The sequence below is a fragment of the Euprymna scolopes genome, chromosome 6 (genome assembly GCF_053919585.1).
Source record: "Euprymna scolopes isolate OS-2025 chromosome 6, ASM5391958v1, whole genome shotgun sequence".
Lineage (NCBI taxonomy): Eukaryota > Metazoa > Mollusca > Cephalopoda > Sepiida > Sepiolidae > Euprymna > Euprymna scolopes.
Window position 1 is genome coordinate 74,558,180 of NC_136487.1, and position 19,947 is coordinate 74,578,126.

The following is a 19,947-nucleotide window of genomic DNA, read 5'->3' on the forward strand; positions in this document are numbered from 1 at the left end:
CACCATCTGGCCACACGTCCATCTCCTGTTGGTATTCTCACCAGGTGATGCCTTCGCTGTCACTGCACACATGGTTTTGCCTCACTTGTCTATGTGTGTCCGTTTTTCTCTCTGATTTTCTTCTCTTCCTCTGCTGTGATGTCAGTTGTGCACTGGCTTGGTTATTTGCATACATGTCATACAACTGCTGCTGCTAAATATGCATCAGTGGTTCTATTGCATACCATGTTCAATTAAATACCAACATTGGGCGAAGCTATTAATCAACAGCAAATTGTGTCCAATAAGTATTGTTTCAATAATCAATTAAATTAAATAAATTAAAGTAAATTACCATAAAAATAATAAATATAAATAAAGTAAATTAAATTACCATAAAAGTGTTGGTACTTATCCAGAACCTGACCCATTTTTGCATCAATATCTTCTGGCTATTTACAGTAAGATGCTGGAAAAGCAGCCAGAAAAAACCAGGTGATTAGCCAATCGACAATCAGTTTTCAGCAGACAATATGTTCGTTAATAGTAAAAATATGACATTTGATCATTTTCTTTTCTGTTGCCTTGAAAAAAAATTGCTTTTGTTTGTAGTTTTCATTTTAAACAAAACTTATTTTGTCATATGCTTTGCTGAAAAAAAAATTTTTTTCATGTAATTAAACTTATAGTAAGACTTCTCTTATGTTAAAGTTTTGTTTTCGGCATTTTGAATTTATCATCTGGCAGTGTGTGCCTGCTTTCTGTAAACTGCCAGAAGATGCCGATGTGGTCTTAGATTAGTACCAAAGTTTTGATATGCCATAATATTCTTTTATTGTTTAAACATCCCTTCTTTTGTAATTGATTATTTATTTATTTTTTTTTGTGTTTTAGGAAAATACAAGTCACAGAGCAAAACGTCAAAATCATTCTTTGCCATCAGCACTACCTCCAAGATCATTGCCAAGGGCACAGCCACTGGGTAACAGCACTCATTTGGGTGAAAATTTACAACCAAGAAACTCTGTCTGCCGCAGTCTTTCCCCTTCACCTCTATATCAAAACAGTCTCCACCCTCCTGCGCGTTCTCGTCAGCGTCGAAGTCTCTCTCCTCGTTATCCCCGACCAGACAGCTTAGTTTCTGCAACTTGTGATAACCATCAGCGTACTCATCGACAACGTCGCAGTCTATCCCCTTCCAGTTTTCCACCAGACAGCTCGTATCGCACTCAGCATCCAAAGTTAAATTCCAATTACCTTCTTCCAAGAGCTAACGAAGTTGTCAGCCGGCTATCTCCACAAACTTCACCTCATTTCTCCGATCGTCAGCTTGGTGATGGGTCACCAATGTCTCAACTGCGGCCACTTATACCAGAAACCATAAGACCAAACTTAAAACCAGCTACATCTATTTTCAAGACCAGTCCTTCAGCACCAATTCCATATGATAAAATACGTCCTTGCGATAGGAGCAATTCAGACATTGAGGGCATCTCAGAATTTCCACGTCATTACCAAAGATCTCCCACATCATTGTCCATTTGTTCCAATAACTCTGCAAGTCCACATAATTCTGTATTTGCAAATTCGGAGCATACTCCAGAGTCTAACAAGCGAGGATATTGGAGCACTGACAAGATGTTGTCGCCGAATGTTTCTTTCCCTCCTAAGAATGCCACTTTTGCAAACAAATCCAAAACACGTCTCTCTCTTGGACCACTTCAGGATCCAATTATGTCCAGTACTCGAAGAAGTTCTGAGCTGCGCTCCAATGCTTCCTTTGTGTCTCAGAATACTGCTAACAACCAATCTTGCGGTTTTCAAAGTCCAAGCGGTTCTGTCCAGAGTTTGCCAGCTTGTTTCCAATCAAAGAAAAATGAGAGTGCAGATGTTTGTGCTCCATTAAAATTTGAAACTGCCCAAAGTGACACTGATTATAGCTATGTTAGAAAATTGAGTTTTTCTTCTTCTGTACAGAGTTTGCCAACAGACTTTACACGGCATCGAACAGCGCTGCATTCGGCTCCTCCGGCTGCCGTACAAGATACAGGTAGTGCTACAGTCAGTAAAGTGTCGTTTGCAAACTTTGACAAGGATTTGTCAAACTCTGTGTCACCTACTAGATCTGTCCATGGTGGTAAAGGAATCAAGGTCCCAGGCACACCAGACACAGATTGCTTTCATTCAATGAGTAATCAGGAACGACGCCAGTTTCTCCTACAACAAAGGGCTCTTTTAGAAGAGGAGCAACATCGTCTCTTAGCTCTTTTAAAGAGGCCAGATTTGAATCAGTCTGTTGAAAAGTCATCGTCAATGAGTAAGTTTGTTTTTTATTAGAAAAAACTTTGAATTAAAAAAATTTTTTTTAATTTTAAAACTCGATTTTTAATTTTTTAAACTATTAGTCTTTAAGTGACAATTCTATCCTCTATCAATGTGTGTTAGAGAGTGATTTCATATGGTCCTTTTGGCGATGGTGATATGAAACAGAATTAGCAATATTTAAAGAGAGAATTATAAATTATGTGTTTAGTATAGAGAAAACATGAAAGAATAAGGATACCTAAAGAGATATGCACAAGCACGATTGAGTGTTGATGCCGGTACAAGAGTCAGCTAAAATGCATGATAATAAGACCCCCACTCCCACTCCATTTCTTGATTAGATTTTTATTCGATCAGGAAAAAGCAAAAAAGCTCAGATGCCCACATTTTAAATGTAGCAGAAATGACAGACAAACAGAGCCCCTTCATGCCCCCATCACGTCACATATTTCTTTATCCCCTTACTCTCCCCACATTCGTTCTTCCTTTTTTAAGATAGAGAGATGGAGGACAAAGAACTTGGAATAGTTGGTATGCTATCTTGATATCTTGAATATTTTATTTCCAGGGATATTTCATCTCATTCGAATTATTTCTTTTCTAAGAGATAAGTTCTCTGTGATTATTAATTCCCACCTTTTTTTATTCCGAATCTGTCCACTCTCATGAATAGCCAAACTAAAATCTTCAGACATTTGTTTTCGGTTGACTAAATATTACTTTATATAAGAAAAGAAAAAGAAAGACATTGGTTAACTTGCTGACTTCATTCTTTCGCCCATTTTGTTTTGACCTGTTGTGACATTGCATTCTATGTTTTGTTTTGCGTTGATTAAATTTCATTGCACAATACATTTGCACAATGCATTATTGCACAATACATTGCACTGTAGAGAACCTACCATTGATTTTATGAAATTTTTGTATATTGACTTAAAGTTTAAAATGTAAAATTCAAGTATCATACTTCAATTGTACTCTAAACAGAAACACTCATTTCAAATGCATCCCTATCTTATGAAAGAACCTACTGTTGATTTTATACACTAGGTCCTTCTGCTTGTGCGGTGATAAAACTTTTCAAATGCACTTTGGTGTTTGGTTGTATAAAAGTGTTAACTTTGGTCAAAATCAGACTGCTCTTTCTTTAATGGGATTTTTTTTCGATTTTCAATATTTATTGGACTTATTTTAATACAAAACCATCTTAGAACACTTCAAGATAAAGAAAATACATTTGTGTGAAATTTTAAAAAAAAGGAAAATCTCTCTCACACACACACACACAGTGCTTTTTATATATAAGCAGAAAATATATACCTGTTTGTTTTAAATTACAGTAATCACCATTACTTTTATCTTTTTATATTTAAAACAAGAACATGAGTTGTAAGATTTCATACTTCCACCTAACAATGTAAAAATGTGCCAAAGTGAAGTATTTCCAAAGTTGTGCCATGGAAAGATTGAAAAAAATTATTTATCTGATTAGGTTGAAATTAGGTTGACTTATTTTAATACAAAACCATCTTAGAACACTTCAAGATAAAGAAAATACATTTGTGTGAAATTTTAAAAAAAAGGAAAATCTCTCTCACACACACACACACAGTGCTTTTTATATATAAGCAGAAAATATATACCTGTTTGTTTTAAATTACAGTAATCACCATTACTTTTATCTTTTTATATTTAAAACAAGAACATGAGTTGTAAGATTTCATACTTCCACCTAACAATGTAAAAATGTGCCAAAGTGAAGTATTTCCAAAGTTGTGCCATGGAAAGATTGAAAAAAATTATTTATCTGATTAGGTTGAAATTTTGCATGATGGTTACACTTATTGACCATTAAATTTTGGAAAAAAAAATTGGAAATTGAAATTTTGTCAATTTCGACCATGGCCTAACTTTTCTAAATCAAAGTTATATAAGATATGGGACTCTATTGGCTACAATATAGGTTGAGTATGAATCTCTACAGTGAACAGAACTGAAGTTGTCAGCAAATATGATTTTCACTGTTTTTTCTTTTTTTTTTTCTGACCTTAACAATGACCTTTTACCTAGATATCATCAAATTAAACAAATTCCAAGTTAGAGAATGACCTATATTTTGGCCAAGTTTGGTGACAGTTGGTCACTAAGCTGTATGTATGCAAACATTAATAAAAACATAAACTCTGACTTGGCAGAGGTTAAAGAAATAAAAAAAATGGAAGTTGTAAAACAAGTCTATTTTTTTAATCATTTTGGTTAATTTCTTTCGATAGTGGGAAGTATCTTTTTTGTATATGGCAAAATAAATGCAAAGCAATCATTTTTGTTAAATACTTTTCTTTTTTTTTTTTTTCGTTCATACAGGTTACCCTAGGGAAGGCTGTGAAGGAGTGAGAGTTGATTCGCAGATTAAATCTAAAACTAACATCATCCAAGGGTTAGATGGTGTTTCACTCATTACAAACAATTTACCTTTAAATAGTTTAGAAAAACTCTCAAAGAGTGAACCAATCCTTGAAACAAACAAAACTGATCCACAACTACTACAACCACTGATGCCCACATCACCATTGACTCCACCACAAACATACAAGTAAGTAAAACACAAGTTTTCTTAATAGGTTAAAGTAATTTGCTTAAAGCATTGTTTAATGTGTATATATGAATTTAAATTTATAAACAGCAAATCAATGCAAAGGTGTGACAGATACTCAAACTGGTGCAACTTAAGATATAATGATGGAACCAGCTATGCAGTTTCACATTTATCAATCCAATTCATGTATGTATGTATGTATGTATGTGTGTGTGTGTATATATATATATATATATATATCCCTAGTTCTCACAATATAGTAACCCTCCAGAACTTGAGAGGGAGACTAATAGGTACTACACCTTGCCCAAGGGTGACCTGGAACTATGCAAGACAGAGGCGTTCATATCATCGGGTATGCGGGTATACCTACTGCCTTAGGGAGATTATATATATATATATATATATATATATATATGCATGTTTGTTTGCTTATGTATATGTCCAGCTGCTGGAGAGGTTAAAACTTTGTGATAATAAAACATGCACACTCTGCCACCTCACTATTTCAGTTTGTCACAGTGCAACCAGTGGTAGGGTGCCTATATAGGTGGCCTATAAATTGTCTACCCTTTTATTAGCTGGTCGGCTTCCTGCGGTTGGCGGCTGCTCTATATATGCAGGTGAAACAAGATAAAGTTGAAGAAAAATAATAAACAAGGAAAATCAAAATTTTATCAGGAGAGGAATAACCTAACTGTTGCTATGGGGAATGTGAGAACTTTGCTAGATGTTCTGAATAGTGAAAGGCCTAAGCGTAGGACAGCTATTGTTGCAAGAGAGCTCGCTAGGTACATCATAGACATTGCGGCATTGTCTGAAACACGATTGAGTGGTGAGGATCAGTTGGTGGAAGTGGGCTTGGGATACACTTTTTTGGAAAGGAAAACCATCGGGGCTAAGACGAGAAGGTGGAATTGGCTTTGTAGTGTGTTCTGATTTGGTGAAGAGGATTGAACAGCCAATCTGTGTAAGTGACAGAATTATGATGATGCGTTTCCCTCTTGCACACAGTAGGTATATGACAATTTTATCTGTGTATGCCCCTACCATGGGTCATGATGAAGACACCATCACAGCGTTTTACCGAGATCTCAGTCGTACCATTTCCTCTATTCCTTTATCTGAGATCTTACTCATGGGTGATTTAAATGCAAGGGTTGGCAAGGATCATCACACCTGGGACTCACTCGGCCGGTTTGGTGTAGGTAAAGTCAACAGTAATGGTCTGCATCTTCTCCATCTATGCACTCAGTTTGGCTTTGCTATCTATAACACTTTCTTCAGCCACAAGGAGGTCCATAGGTTTACTTGGACCCATCCTCGTTCAAAACAAGGTCACTTGATTGATTACATTATTTCCAGGAAGGCAGATCTGCAGGACGTCTGTAGTGTGCGTGTTATGCGTGGAGCTGAATGTGGCACAGATCACTTTTTGGTACGTGGGAAGTTAAAAATCTGTATAAGGAGGAAATGTAGGTCGGGTGGTGTTAAGATTCCCAGGCAGGTTGATGTGTCCAAGCTGGATGATCCAAGTGTACGTGAAAAGCTTGGATCTGTTGTTAATTCTACTGATTTTGATGGGTCATGGGCGCATTTTAAAAATACACTCTATGAAATAAGTGCAGATGTTCTTGGCTTCCGCAAATCTAAACATCAGGATTGGTTTGATGATGATTCTGAAATTACTCAACTCTTAAGTGCTAAAAGTGATTTGCATCATAAAATGTTGTCTGCCTCTCATGGAGGTCGAGAATCTGTCCAACATTCACTTAAAGCAAGCAAGAGTCTTCTCCAAAAGCGATTCCGCCAAATGAAGAATCAGTGGTGGGCTAAACTTGCCAACCAAATCCAGATGGCTTTTGATCGTAAAGACTTCAAACGCATGTACCATTTGCTTAAAAAAGCTTTTGGTCTTCAAACACTATCTACATCTCCCCTACTCTCAAGTGATGGAATTGCCCTTATAAAGGATTCTAACAAGATTCTCCTTCGTTGGATGAGCATTATTCTGATCTTTGACAACCCCTCTAATGTTGATGAGGACGTCATCAATGAATTTTTATCACAACAGAAGCTTATCCATGAAATGTCTGAGTTCTCATCTGAGAATGAAATTAGAGATGCAATAAAGGAAGTGAACATTGGGAGGGCTCCAGGGCTTGATGGTATTCCTGTGGAAGTCCTCTTACATGGGGGTGATTAGCTTGTTCATGAAATTCTTCATCTTATCGATGATGTCTGGAAGGGTGTTCCCGTTCATCAGGATTGGGTTGATGCAATTCTTATATCACTGTACAAGGGAAAGGGGTTCAGGACCGACTGTGGAAGTTATCGTGGGATAAGTTTATTGGAAGCAGTTGGCAAAGTATTTTCCAGAGTTCTACTCAATAGATTGTTAAAGTATATTTGTCCATCCGTCATTCCAGAAAGCCAAAGTGGCTTTCATCCGGGTAGAGGAACCACGGACATGATCTTCTCTTCTCGGCAGTTGCAGGAGAAATATACTGAACACCGTGTTCCGCTTTATCAGGTTTTTGTTGATTTGACTAAGGCTTTTGATACAGTGAACAGAAATGCCCTATGGATAATTCTGGGGAAGTTGGGATGCCCACCTCAATTTCTATGATTACTCAGGGAGCTCCACACTAATATAAAGACTCGTCTGAACTTCAATGGATGCCTATCAGAACCCATTTCGGTTGACAATGGTGTGAAGCAGGGTGATATCCCAGCACCTAACTTTTTCTATTTATTTTGCAACTATGCTTTCCTATGCCTTTAGGGAATGTTTTCTGGCGGTTTGTTTGCGTTTCAGAACCACAGGTAAGGTCTTTAATCTTCATCGTTTTCATGCTTCTACAAGGACCTTTCAGCACCTGGTTCGTGAATTGCTTTATGCGGATGATGCCGATCTTGTAGCCCATAGTGAGAGGGATATACAGGGTAGTTTTCAGGGGCCTGTATGTCTTTTAGGCTTACTATTAGCCTTAAGAAGACTAAGGTCATGTTTACACATCCACCCGGTGGTTTGTATGTGGAACCAAATATTTTTGTCAACAACCAGAGACTTGCCGTGGTTGACACATTTGTGTATTTGGGTAGTACTCTTGCCAGAGATGGAACCCTGGATGCTGAATCAACTACAGAATACAGTGTGCCACTAAGGCTTTTGGTGGTTTAGAGAAGCGAGTGTGGTCTGACAGGGGTATAACTCTTCATACAAAGATCAGTGTCTATCAATCTTGTATTTTATCATCCTTGCTTTACGCTTCTGAGGCCTGGACAACTTATAGTAGACACATAAAAGTCACATTCTGGGCATCAGGTGGAGCTCTTTCATACCTGATATCGATGTTCTCATACGAGATGACGTACCTTGTATCGAGAAGTTGATTATATGCAACCAGATGAGGTGGGCTGGACATCTGACAAGGATGGACGACGAGAGATTGCCCAAGCACCTGTTCTATGGTGAAATTACACAAGGAAAGCGTCCACAACATAAACCTAGGAAACGCTTTAGGGATAACATCAAAGATAATCTTAAAGCTCTTGGAATTGTGTTGAGTTGGGAAAGTGCTTCAAATGATCATAAAAAGTGTCGCTCCTTGGTCTATCATGGCTGTGATACCTTTGAGAAGAAAAAATATGAGCATGCAAAAAAGAAGCGTGATATCCAAAGAAAAATCTGTCAGATCTATCAGGTCTGTCGGAGGCTTTTGTGCAGAACCACATGTGATTTATGCGGTAAAATGACTTTATCCGGAGCTGGCCTAGCTAGCCGTAAGCGATCACATGGAGATCAATCTTTCTTTGATGGGGAAAACACTGCGGGGCACAGATGTTCTGTTTGCTCTGTGGTCTGTAAATCGAGTGGAGGCCTGAAGCGTCACATGAACGTCCACAGTAGAGCAGCACCAGTTGGCATCCCTCAATCTCAGCTTAAGTGTGACCATTGCAACAGACTGTATAAGAGCAGGGCTGGTCTGAAGAGCCACCTTCATTCCCACAGTAGATAGAAATTGATGCATCTTGATCACATCTCCACATGTATATATGTATGTTTGTATAAATGTGCGTGTATATATATATATATATATATATATATATATATATATATAAATAAAAAAAAAACTAACAATATTTCAAAAGTACATGAAAATGAATGAATAATCAACAATAAAGCAAGGGAAAGATGGTCTTCTGTCAAGAAGTAACAATCACCACAAAGCGAAGGTTTAAATTAAGGCTAGTCAACCAAAAAGAGGGGATGACTTTTAAAAATATTGTAGAAAAAAGCGACCCCGTCCCTGTAGAAAGGTGCCCAGTTGAAGATGAATGAATTAATGTTTTTAGCTAATTTTTCGATATTTGTCGAAAGTTTTAGGAAAATATACATTAAAACAGACAGGTGAGATTTATATTATAGATTGTGTCCAAAAAGTCAATGAGGAGTTTTGAACTTAAATAGATTCTTTTATTTTTGATATCTTTCTGTAATTTTAACACAATCTGACTAAGACATTGAGAAATTAAAAAAAAAAAAATAATTCCAAAATTCAAACCATCTTTATTTATGAAAAGTAACGTCTTTTAAATGTTGTCCATTTTCAGCTTCATATATTCATGCTTTTTCCAAAACATTATTCATGACAGATTGCAGAATCTCTGGATTGCGATTTAACTCCCATATTGCGTTTCTTATGTTTTCCTTCAATTACTGCAGGGTTTTAGGGTTTGTTAACATAGACTCTTTCTTTAAGATATATCCACAAGAAAAAGTCAAGGTTAGTCAAGTCTGGGAAACATGGTCGCCATTTGACATTGCCATAGCAAGAGATAATATGTGAAGCTTAAGATCGGGAACATTTAAATTTAAAAGACATTATTTTTCATAAAGATTGTTTGAATTTTGCATTTTTTTTTAAATTTCCCAATATCTTAGTCAGATTGTGTTAAAATTACAAAAAGATGATAAGTTCAAAACTCTTCAGTCACTTTTTGAACACCCTGTACAAGTTTTGTTATAAACTTTTGTTTCATGCTGTTTTTTTTGTTTTCTGGTTAAAACTTATGTTTGATGGTTCTTTGTCATTGGAGATGCTTCGTCGTTTGCTAGAGGAGTATATTGCTATAGTTGAGTCTCCATTATTACTGTTGATTTACACCCAGACAAAAATGTAATTTTATTTTGCTCTATATAATGTTACTGTCTTCATTGTTTTGACAATAGAAAGAAACAACTGTTGACGAGGCATATTTCTACTTGGTTGTTGTAGCGGAGAAACATAGAAATAAGTAAATAAGGTTAACATATGCTTATTATAAGGAAACGGTGATATGCAAACTTAGATCCATTTAGATATAAGGTTAAAGTTGTTATACAAGTTTAGAGTTTTGGGAGTTTAAAATGGCAGAATACAAGTTTTGGGAGTTTAAAATGGCAGAATACAAGGAGACAGATTTTTGCTTGAGAGATTGTTTTTAGATGCCACATCATTTGCATGTGTTTTTGTGAAAAAAAAGAAAATGACTGTTGCTGTTTATGCGAATAAGGAACGTCTTTGTCATTAGTGAAAAAACAAAATAATTCAGGATGAGTGCGTTTTCTTTCAGATCTAAATAATTTACATAACTGGGTACTAGTGCACTTATTGATTTGTGCTGAAATAATCTTATTATTTAAAAAGCCATTCTTAACATGGGGAGGGTGTTTTGTACCTATTCTGACCTTTAACCTTACAATTGAATAAAAAAAAACATATTAAACTTTAAACTTGGAAATATAATTTAAAAAATAGCATGGATCAGTAAGTGCACTAGCACCCATAACTGAAATAGGAATTATCTAATTACATCTTTCAGTCACATAAATCTATATATCTATAAAAGTGAAAATGTGTGTGTGAGAGGACATTTCTCAACCTAAATAGTCAATGAAATTTTATCCTACAGACTTTTGGTATATAGGGTATTCAAACCCGTGGAAAACTTTTTAATAGAGTTTGTGTCTGGAAAAAACAGGCTGCTAAAGGGTCAAAATTGAAAATTTGGTACATGGGGAGGTCATCAGATTTTTATCTGTTTGTCAACTGTTTCATGAATGTGCATGACAGATTCCTTATGTGAAGAATAAGTAAGTTTTAAAGTACTGTTTTGTTCTATGTGCATGACAGATTCCTTATGTGAAGAATAAGTAAGTTTTAAAGTACTGTTTTGTTCTATTACTAGAAACTATTTTCCTTTTTATTTTATTAGTTCCCATGAAGTTGAAGACTTTCCAACCATAGCTGATGAGTGCTGTAGTGTACAATCTAACTGCAGTTTCACTTCCAAGTAAGTTTTCCAGTAATTGAATAATTTTAAAACAGATGTTTTCTTGTTCTTTTTTTTTTTTTTTTTTTTTAAACAAACCAAACTGAAAAGTATATGCATTTCTCATCTTTTTCTCTTTATCTATTTTCCCCTCATTTTACTTTTTACACCTTCCCCTCCTGCCTTAGTGAAGACCTCTTTTCTTGAATGTTAACACGAGTGTGTTGCCTATTCTAACAAAGTTGACATTACACATTTCCAAACTATCAAGCAAGTCGGCAAGAATGGAGTCTATTAATCCGTTTACTCCATCCTGTAGAATGATTTCAATAATGCTCTGGAAACTTCCTTAGTTTTTCTTCTTTTTTTTATATCCCCTATAATTAATGCATCATTGAGAGGAGTGGAGTGATGAGCTAGATCAACTTTATAAAAGAAAAGCAATAAATATGATTACATAGTCTCATAAGAGGTGACTAAGATGATAATGACCACTATTAAACTTCGATATACTTTTATATACAAATATATTTTAAAAACACCAGTAGTTATGATTCTGGTTTGACTTCTAAGCTGTATAGGCATTAGAGGAAATGAAAGGATTGAAATATTTGTAAAAGAAACAATTAAAATGACAATAACTTTTAAACTTTCGTGTACAAAATGTGAAAATAAAATGGCAAGCATTATAGCATATATTCCCAAACAACAAACTGAACAAACATCAACCAACAGTTATAAGAGAAAACATGGAACTGTGACCTTACTGAAGATAATGTATTATATTAATTAGACTCTAACAAATCTAACCTACACATACTCAAAGCAGAAGCTGCACCTTGTGCGATCAGTTACTTGCATCATTATCATCGTATGATATTATATATCATTATTTCTTAGAACTGTTTATATATCGTCTAGATCGTAATATCTAGGATTTGCGAACGCGTGTCGCATCTAGATTTATTTACATCGCCTTTTACGAAATTCTTGCTATTTCTGCCCCTCTTGTATTGGTTCGGCTTTTTCGTATAAATAAAGTGAAACTAAGTTGAAATGGTAATGGTTCCTCGGCTTTCATGCCGGGAACGTCCAGAAAGCAATGAGCTTTTGATCAATGCGGGTGAAACCTCTTATATCAGACAATTGCTATTCAATTTGGACAATCTCCTTTTTATGAGAGCTCGCCCCCCCCCTCCCAAACATCTTGGGGAAACAAAACCAGCCAAAGTTGGGTAAACAAATCCCAAAATCTGCCTTGCAGTAAAAGGTAACTGCGGGATTTCTATTTTAATCCTTAAATTCAAACGTTTTTCTGTTACTTTCCCTTGCTGGCTGAGTTGGTAACGTGTCAGGTTTTTTTTCACACTTTATTTTCTACCTTCACTTCAAGGTTTCTGGTTCGATCCTACCTACCTACGAAAATTTTTTTTTATTTTTGTTTTCATCTACCCCAGCCACCTACAAACACCCGGGCAACGCTAGGCACCCCCCGCTAGTATGTATATGTATATATATATATATATATATATAAAAGGCAAAATGCATGTTAGTGTGTGTGTGCATTTTTTGTGTATGTCTGGCAAAAGCCTTTTTTTGGGGGGGGGGGCTGTTATATGCTACTTAGATTATAATATTTAAGATTTACGAAAGTGGGTGGTGTGTATCTTTTATTTGGGTGACTTTTACACGCTATTTTCACAGTATTTCTTAGTCTCCACATGTTTATTTGGCTTTTCTGTATATGTGAAACTGAACCCATAGCAAAATGAGTCTCCCTGGCACTCATGCTCAGGACGTCCAGAAAGCAACGAGGTTTGATCAATGTGGGGAAAATCCCTTATATCAGACAATTGCTCACTCCCCTTTTTATGGGGAGTTGGTTTTCCCTAACATCTTGGTAGGGAAACAAACAACATACGTAGAAACTGGCTTGCAGATAAAGTTAAGTGCATTTCATTCTCCTATGGTGTGAAGTTACGCACCTGTCACGTCACTTTTTAATCATTTGATTTTTTAATGCTTTAATTTCACCTGTTTTCAGTTGTCCGTGTAGCGTGGTGGTAAATTATCAGGCCATTGACCTCAAAGGTTCTGGTTCGAGGCTACCTACCAGAACTTTTCTTTTTCTTTTACACCTCCAAATACCCAGGCAAAGCCGGGTACCCCGACCCTGCACTGAAGAATCCCGAAAGGATGAAACACTAGTGTCTGTAGGTATTTAATTATTATAGTAAAAAAAAAAAAAAATAAATAAAAAAAAATAATTATGACAGCCCCTTTAAGAAATACGTTTCTTATCGTTGAGCACTTTCTGTTGAATTAAAAAGTCGGTCAATTTAGCTCTTATGCGTAGATCATCGTATAACGATTTGATCACTGTCTGTCTGACGTAATGAACATTTAAATTAAAATGTTTAAAATTCAACGCTATTTCACATGATTAATGGTAGCCGAATGGATACGGCCTCCGCTAATCGAGCCAGAGATGTCTCGTGTCGCGGGGTTCGAATCGTTCGACTGGTAGTAATCGTGACACCCTGCACTGAAGAATCCCGAAAGGATGAAACATTAGTGTCTGTAGGTATTTAATTATTATAGTAAAAAAAAAAATTATTATATATATATATATATATATATATATATATATATGGTAAAACTGGTAATTAGTAAAAACCTGAAGAGAGTGCTCAATACTATTGCAGAGCAAATATGTATTTTATTTTTTTATTACCGTTTTATCTCTTTGGTTACATATGTTTCAGATGTTGGACCATGTTTATGATCTAACAGGGCTGTTAGATCATAAACATGGTCCAACATCTGAAACATGTAGCCAAACAGATAAAACAGTAATAAAAAAAAATAAAACATATAAAATGAGCAAAGTGTATGCGTGTGTTTGTATATCTTGCAAAAACCTTTGACAGAGGCGATAGAACCTGAGGAAACCGGTATCGTTTTAAACCATGACCCTTTGGATGACAAATATCGAAAAATTTGCCAAAATTAATTCCTTTACCCTAAACTGAGTAATTTTGTACAAGGAGAGGTCGATTTTTTTTTTTTTTTGAGCCATTTTTGAAAATCATCGTATCGGTGGCGTTGATTTCACTTCATTTGAACGCTTTTGACTTCTGGTCACATCATGGAGCATCAGTAAGATGTCAGCCTCCGTGTCACGAGTTCAAGCCTGCCTGCTTACTACCATTTTTTTTTTTTTTAACACCTCGCTCCACAGTGGCTGCCTACTGTTGTTTTAACCCCTCACACACACGCACACACCTTTCCATATCCGGGCAACACCAGGTACCGCTGCTAGTCCATATATATCTTTTTCATATCCATGTTCTCCTTCGTCTTATATTTCTTGTACACCATTTGGTTATCCTTTCTCGACTTACCAGTAATTCTACTGCATTTTTGTGTAACCAATAATTATAATTACCACAAAAAAAAAGAAAACTCTCTGAGCAAAGGGACTTTCCTCTTGGGGAGGATGGGGGGGGGCGTTCTAACACTACAACCACTGACTATCACTTTGGTTTTGCTAACATTCACTTTCTAGACGTTTATTGTCCAAAGCATTTTTCCAAGTCTTTAACTTGAAAAATAGGTTTTCTATTGTTTCGCAGGCAAGTACAAAATCATCAGCATAGAGAATATATTCTGGACAACCCGTACAAAACTCCCTGTACAATCCTTCTAAGACACCAATGAAAAGCAAAACTTATTACAGAACACTGATGTACTCTCACTTTAACATTTAAGTTATCGTTAAATCTTCTGTCAATTCTAACATAACTTTTGAGTATTTCTGTACATCGCTTAAATGATCTTCACTAACTACTCATTTGCCTGTAGTTCATGCAAAGCCCATCAGACCTCTCTTAGCACTCTATCAGAAAGTTTGTTCGGATCCACAAAAGAAAAATATGGGTTCTTTTTGCATTTGTCTACAGATAAATATTAGCACCAGTGATACTTTATTTAAACATAAAACAAATTGCTTTTTATCCATGCTTATCTGACTTGTTTACTATTCAATTATTCTCGCAACCTGTCTTAGGACTTGATCAATCAACTTTAAGCCTCTGTAATTACCTCTACTGTGATTTCCTTCCATACCTTTGTAATAGTTCACAATTATACTAAGACCTCCATCTTTCAGAACACTCTACTCTTTCGTGATTTGATTTGTTCACATTTCTCACTCAAGATGAAGGGATAATGTTATGTCTGATTATATGTGTTATCTGTTTAATAACTGTGGCAATGTTGACGTGTTAAAAAAAGGTTTGATATGCCACAGATACAAACATCAAAATTCCAAAGATGGAAAAGAGAAAAGAACAGAAAAAGAAAGGAAGGAAAGAATAAGTTGGAACTGTGTTAAATGCTTGTAGAAGTCATAAAAACTGGAATTGATAACAAAATCCTGTTTCTTCCTCAAGGAGGCCTTTTTCTTTAATTTCTTTTTCATTATTCTTGAAGAGAAATATCGATTTGATAATAAATTCACTTTTCGAGAATTTATGAAAGAAAAATTGGCTAATATTGATAACCATAATAATAGCCCTTTGTTCAGCTATGTTAATCTTCTTTAAGAAGGGTGGTCTTGACATCTCAGAAAATTTGGCTATCTGCTTTTTATTATTATTGTTATTGTAACCAGGGTGTTAAATCCTTGGCCGATTTTGAAAACAAGATGCCATTGATGATTTTTTCTGAAAGTGAGTTAAGTGGTAAGAATTGCTTGTCAAAGTGAGGGGACCATATGCCTCGTCGTAGATAAGATGGGATTGGTAAGTGAATTACCCGGATCCCTGTCATGATTCAATTTGATAACAAGTTAACAAAGAATGGTTATGTTAATGCAAATTAAGGAACCATATTTCGGGGACTGCCTCTGTCATAGTAGCAGGGGGAAATAGAAAATAGATGGAAAGGAAGCAAAGAAAGGGCGTGTTGTAGATCCGTTGACTATTCCAGTGTCAAAAGGGTGAATCGTCACATAGAATTAGTGAATGATAAGTTAGAATGCTAATGTATTATCAAGTTGGGGGTGGTGAACTATCCTCTGCTAATTATCAATATAATTTAACGCATAAGTGAGCTTACAGAACTCCCTCTACTCTTTCCACTGGACTTCACATCTATGAGAGACCAAATAGTGCTGTCCAGACACGAATATCAAGAGATTAAGCAGAGACTTGTGAAGAATCAGTGTGCAATTTTTCAACGAATAATTATTTTATCCAAAATGTCATCAAAGTGTTATTCTTTTTTCTTATTGCCCTTTATTCCCCAACGGTACAGATTTTAGTGACTAGTGCTGAATGATTTGCCCTTTCAATCTTTCGTAACGTGGTGAAAGTGGTGATTCAATGGACAGGACCTTTTAATGTCCAGGGTCTTCACTGGAGTGACCACAGAGCAACTAACTAGTTACTTTTAATGCATCTAAAACCAAGCTTCTATCTTTACATCATCAACGTTCTGATCCCCATCTGGCATCAATTGAAATGAATGGCTCTCGTCTTGGGGAGGCCTCAAGTTTTGACAGGCTTCTGGGCTTGACCTTTACTCCTGATCTTAAATGGAATACGTACATCAAATCTGTTGCCAAGGCCGCTGGAAAAATGGTCGGATCCTTCTATCGATCCAGTAGATATCTCACTGCTGATGCAATTCTCTATCTATATAAGAGCCAGATATGTCCAAGGATGGAGTACTGTTGCCACATATGGGCAGGAGCTGCTAGAAAAGACTTGTCCTGCCTTGATAGAGTTCAAAATAGACTTCGGGGCTTGGTGGGAGATGTCCTTTTCTCTTCGCTGCAACCTCTGTAATACAGAAGAGATGTTGCGAGTTTGTCTCTGCTTTATCGTTATTTTCATGGAAAGTGTTCGACTGAGCTTCAATCTATGGTCCCCCCTTGCCAAACTTTCACAAGAAACACTAGACTAGCTGAAAACATTATCAATAATTTTCCCCACTCTTTATCTGTACCTAAACCTAAACATAGATTCCATGATCAAAGTTTCTTCCTTAGAACTGCACGCCTGTGGAATTGTCTTCCGTTTTCCTGCTTTCCAGCTTTCTATAATATGGTTGTCTTCAAGTCCAACGTGAACAAGTTTCTGATGAGCCGTTCCACTTAGGTTAACAAATTTACCGAACTTTCATTACTATATTGTCCTTTTGACTACTCTACACTCTTTAACCCTTATCCTTGAGTGGCCTATCGGCCTTGATAAGTGGTGACGTCTATGTAAAAAAAAAAAAAAAAAAAAACCCAGACAGCCGAATTCACTGAACATTGTTGGAGGAGGAAAACGGGGTACATAACCACACAAAACATGATCAACAGATAAAGTATAACCATTAACACATTTATTTAACAACTTGCACATTAAATGATAATGTAGAGGCCAAAAGTCTTGGGCAGTGATTAAAGTGATTGGGCATAATTTTGTTTACCTCTTAAACTGTCATGGTCGACGCTGCTCTACTCAAATGCAATAACTATATCTTTGGTTCAAGGAAAGTAACTCTTTCTTTTTAGGTTGAAACCTAACAGATAAAGAGGTGATTTTTGTTTGAGGGACAGCTTTATCTCTGTAACTAGACCAAGTTTAGAGAGGGGAAAAGGAAAAATAAAATAAGAGCACTCTGATTTTGCAGTGTACATATTGTTTGTCACAAGCTGGTATAAATTCTAGTAACAAAATTTTTTTTTTGTTGTTGTTTTTTTGTTTTTTTTGTTTGACAAGTTATAGCCACTAGCACCAGAAATGTCTATCTGTATCACCTCTTTGATAATTTCTATTTATTGATCTAATTTTAGGCAATCTTCAATGTCCTTAATTGATTTAATTGACTCAATTGAACTGAAGCCTGAAGAAGATAACCAAAATCCAGAGCCTTGCACCACACCCCAGAATTCATTGAGGGTTAAAGATTTTTCAGAGCAGAACCGAAATACTAATTTCTCTCCAAATGAATTGAAGTTTGAAGACCAAGTTTTACAGGATATTTTCTTTTTAAACTAACAGTCACTTTAACAAAATCTCTTCATTTCCCATAAAAAGAAAAAACAAAATAAATGCCGGTTTGTGAAATGTCAATTATTTTTGTTCATAGACTCTGTTCTTTTAAAGACGAAAATTTTTAATCTGACCTATAATCTTGAGTTTCTTATTGGTATTCATTGAATTAGACTTTTTTTTTCTTATAAAAAATTGTCTAATTCAATGAATATAAGGTAGGAACTATACATAGGTTTAAAACATTTTTAGATAATATTTCTGAAACATATTTTTTTAATGTAGGTGAAAGGTGTTATCTATCTCTATATATTTTTTTTCCTAGCAATATATTAGATTTACTAAAAAAAAAAATAATTTTTTTTCAAATGAAATTGTTTTGAAAACTTTTGACTTTCATAGAAAATTTTTTATCCTTTCGGATTTACTTTTCTTTTTATGCAACTTTTAGCCTCAAAATAAAAAAAATGAATTGTTTCAAAATATTCTTAATGTGTTCTTAAGAATTGAGTAAAATATGGTGGGGTACATGCTTCCCCCCCCTCCTCCCCCTCTCTTTTTACAATTTTAATTTTGAATTGTAATATAACTAAAAAATATTACCAATTTCCAGCATTTTTTTTTTTTAACCACAATTCATGTTTTTAAATTCATGAGGAGTCTTTTTCTGGATCCAAACTAAAATTATTCATAATTTAAATGAAATGTAAATATTTTAAACTGGATTTTAATGTCCCTCATTTCTTTCATACATTTGAGTAGATTTCTACTTAATTTTTATAACATGAAAATATTGTCCCTTCCCCCTCCCCCACCCACCCTCATTTCAAATCACTAGTTCGCTCCTGAGTTTTGATTTAAAAAAATTTTGAACCAGGAATAAAACGTATATAAAAACACTGGACCAGATGAATTGTTATATGAAATTTTTGTTATGAAATTTTTGTAAATAAAGAATATTTTAGATTTTAAAACTATTTTATTTATTAACAAAGTCTTTTTTTTTTTTTTTTTTCTTTCTGTATAAATGTGAAAATGAGAACAAATGTATTACATGTGTATATTTAAAAAAGATATATATATATATATAAACTTTGAAAAATAGGTGAAATGCTTTTGTAAACCATGTTTAAGATGTAAATATTTTCATAAAAAATCATTTAATTTTTTTTTATATCTTGTTCTTTTTATTATTTGAGACAATAACGTGTAACATTTTCACTAATTAAAAAATCTTTTCTGGGGTATTTATTATCACACACTTTTCACATTTCATTATATCTTTTTTATAAGCCTAACCCAACAAGATTAAATACCCATTATAGATATGATATATGAATTACCTTTTTTTTTTCTTTTTCTTTGATGATTGACTATGCTTTCTATATGGCCATGATTCGTCATTAGTAGTGCTAGACAAATAAAACTTCTCTTCATATAAAAAGGAGACATTTGCTGAGAGTTTTTAATGGTTTTTATTTCTGGAGAGAATTGAATCACAAAAAGAAACTAAAATTCTCTTATCTTCTTACAAACTAATGGGTGAACATAGTAAGCAGAGGTTTTAGGGGAGATATTTCGCCCTTGGCGATATCAAAATTTCCTTACAGAAATATCAGGATTGTGTCTCATCTGATTTTTGTAGATAGACCTCCATTATTACCAATCTCCATTGCATAT

At 35.1% G+C, this 19,947-nt stretch overlaps 1 protein-coding gene across 2 annotated transcripts in view; it reads left to right on the forward strand.

The window, feature by feature from the left end:
* The window catches only part of LOC145277702 (uncharacterized), a 53,040-nt gene extending 33,795 nt beyond the window's left edge, over positions 1 to 19,245 (forward strand). For both annotated transcript variants that reach the window (XM_080129396.1, XM_080129397.1), the window contains exons 7-10: positions 874 to 2,296; positions 4,669 to 4,897; positions 11,162 to 11,239; positions 18,069 to 19,245. In XM_080129396.1, the coding sequence (XP_079985522.1) occupies positions 874 to 2,296; positions 4,669 to 4,897; positions 11,162 to 11,239; positions 18,069 to 18,273 (1,935 nt within the window). In that variant the 3' untranslated portion in view covers positions 18,274 to 19,245. The remainder of the gene's footprint in view (positions 1 to 873; positions 2,297 to 4,668; positions 4,898 to 11,161; positions 11,240 to 18,068) is intronic.
* Positions 19,246 to 19,947: the final 702 nt, after the last annotated feature.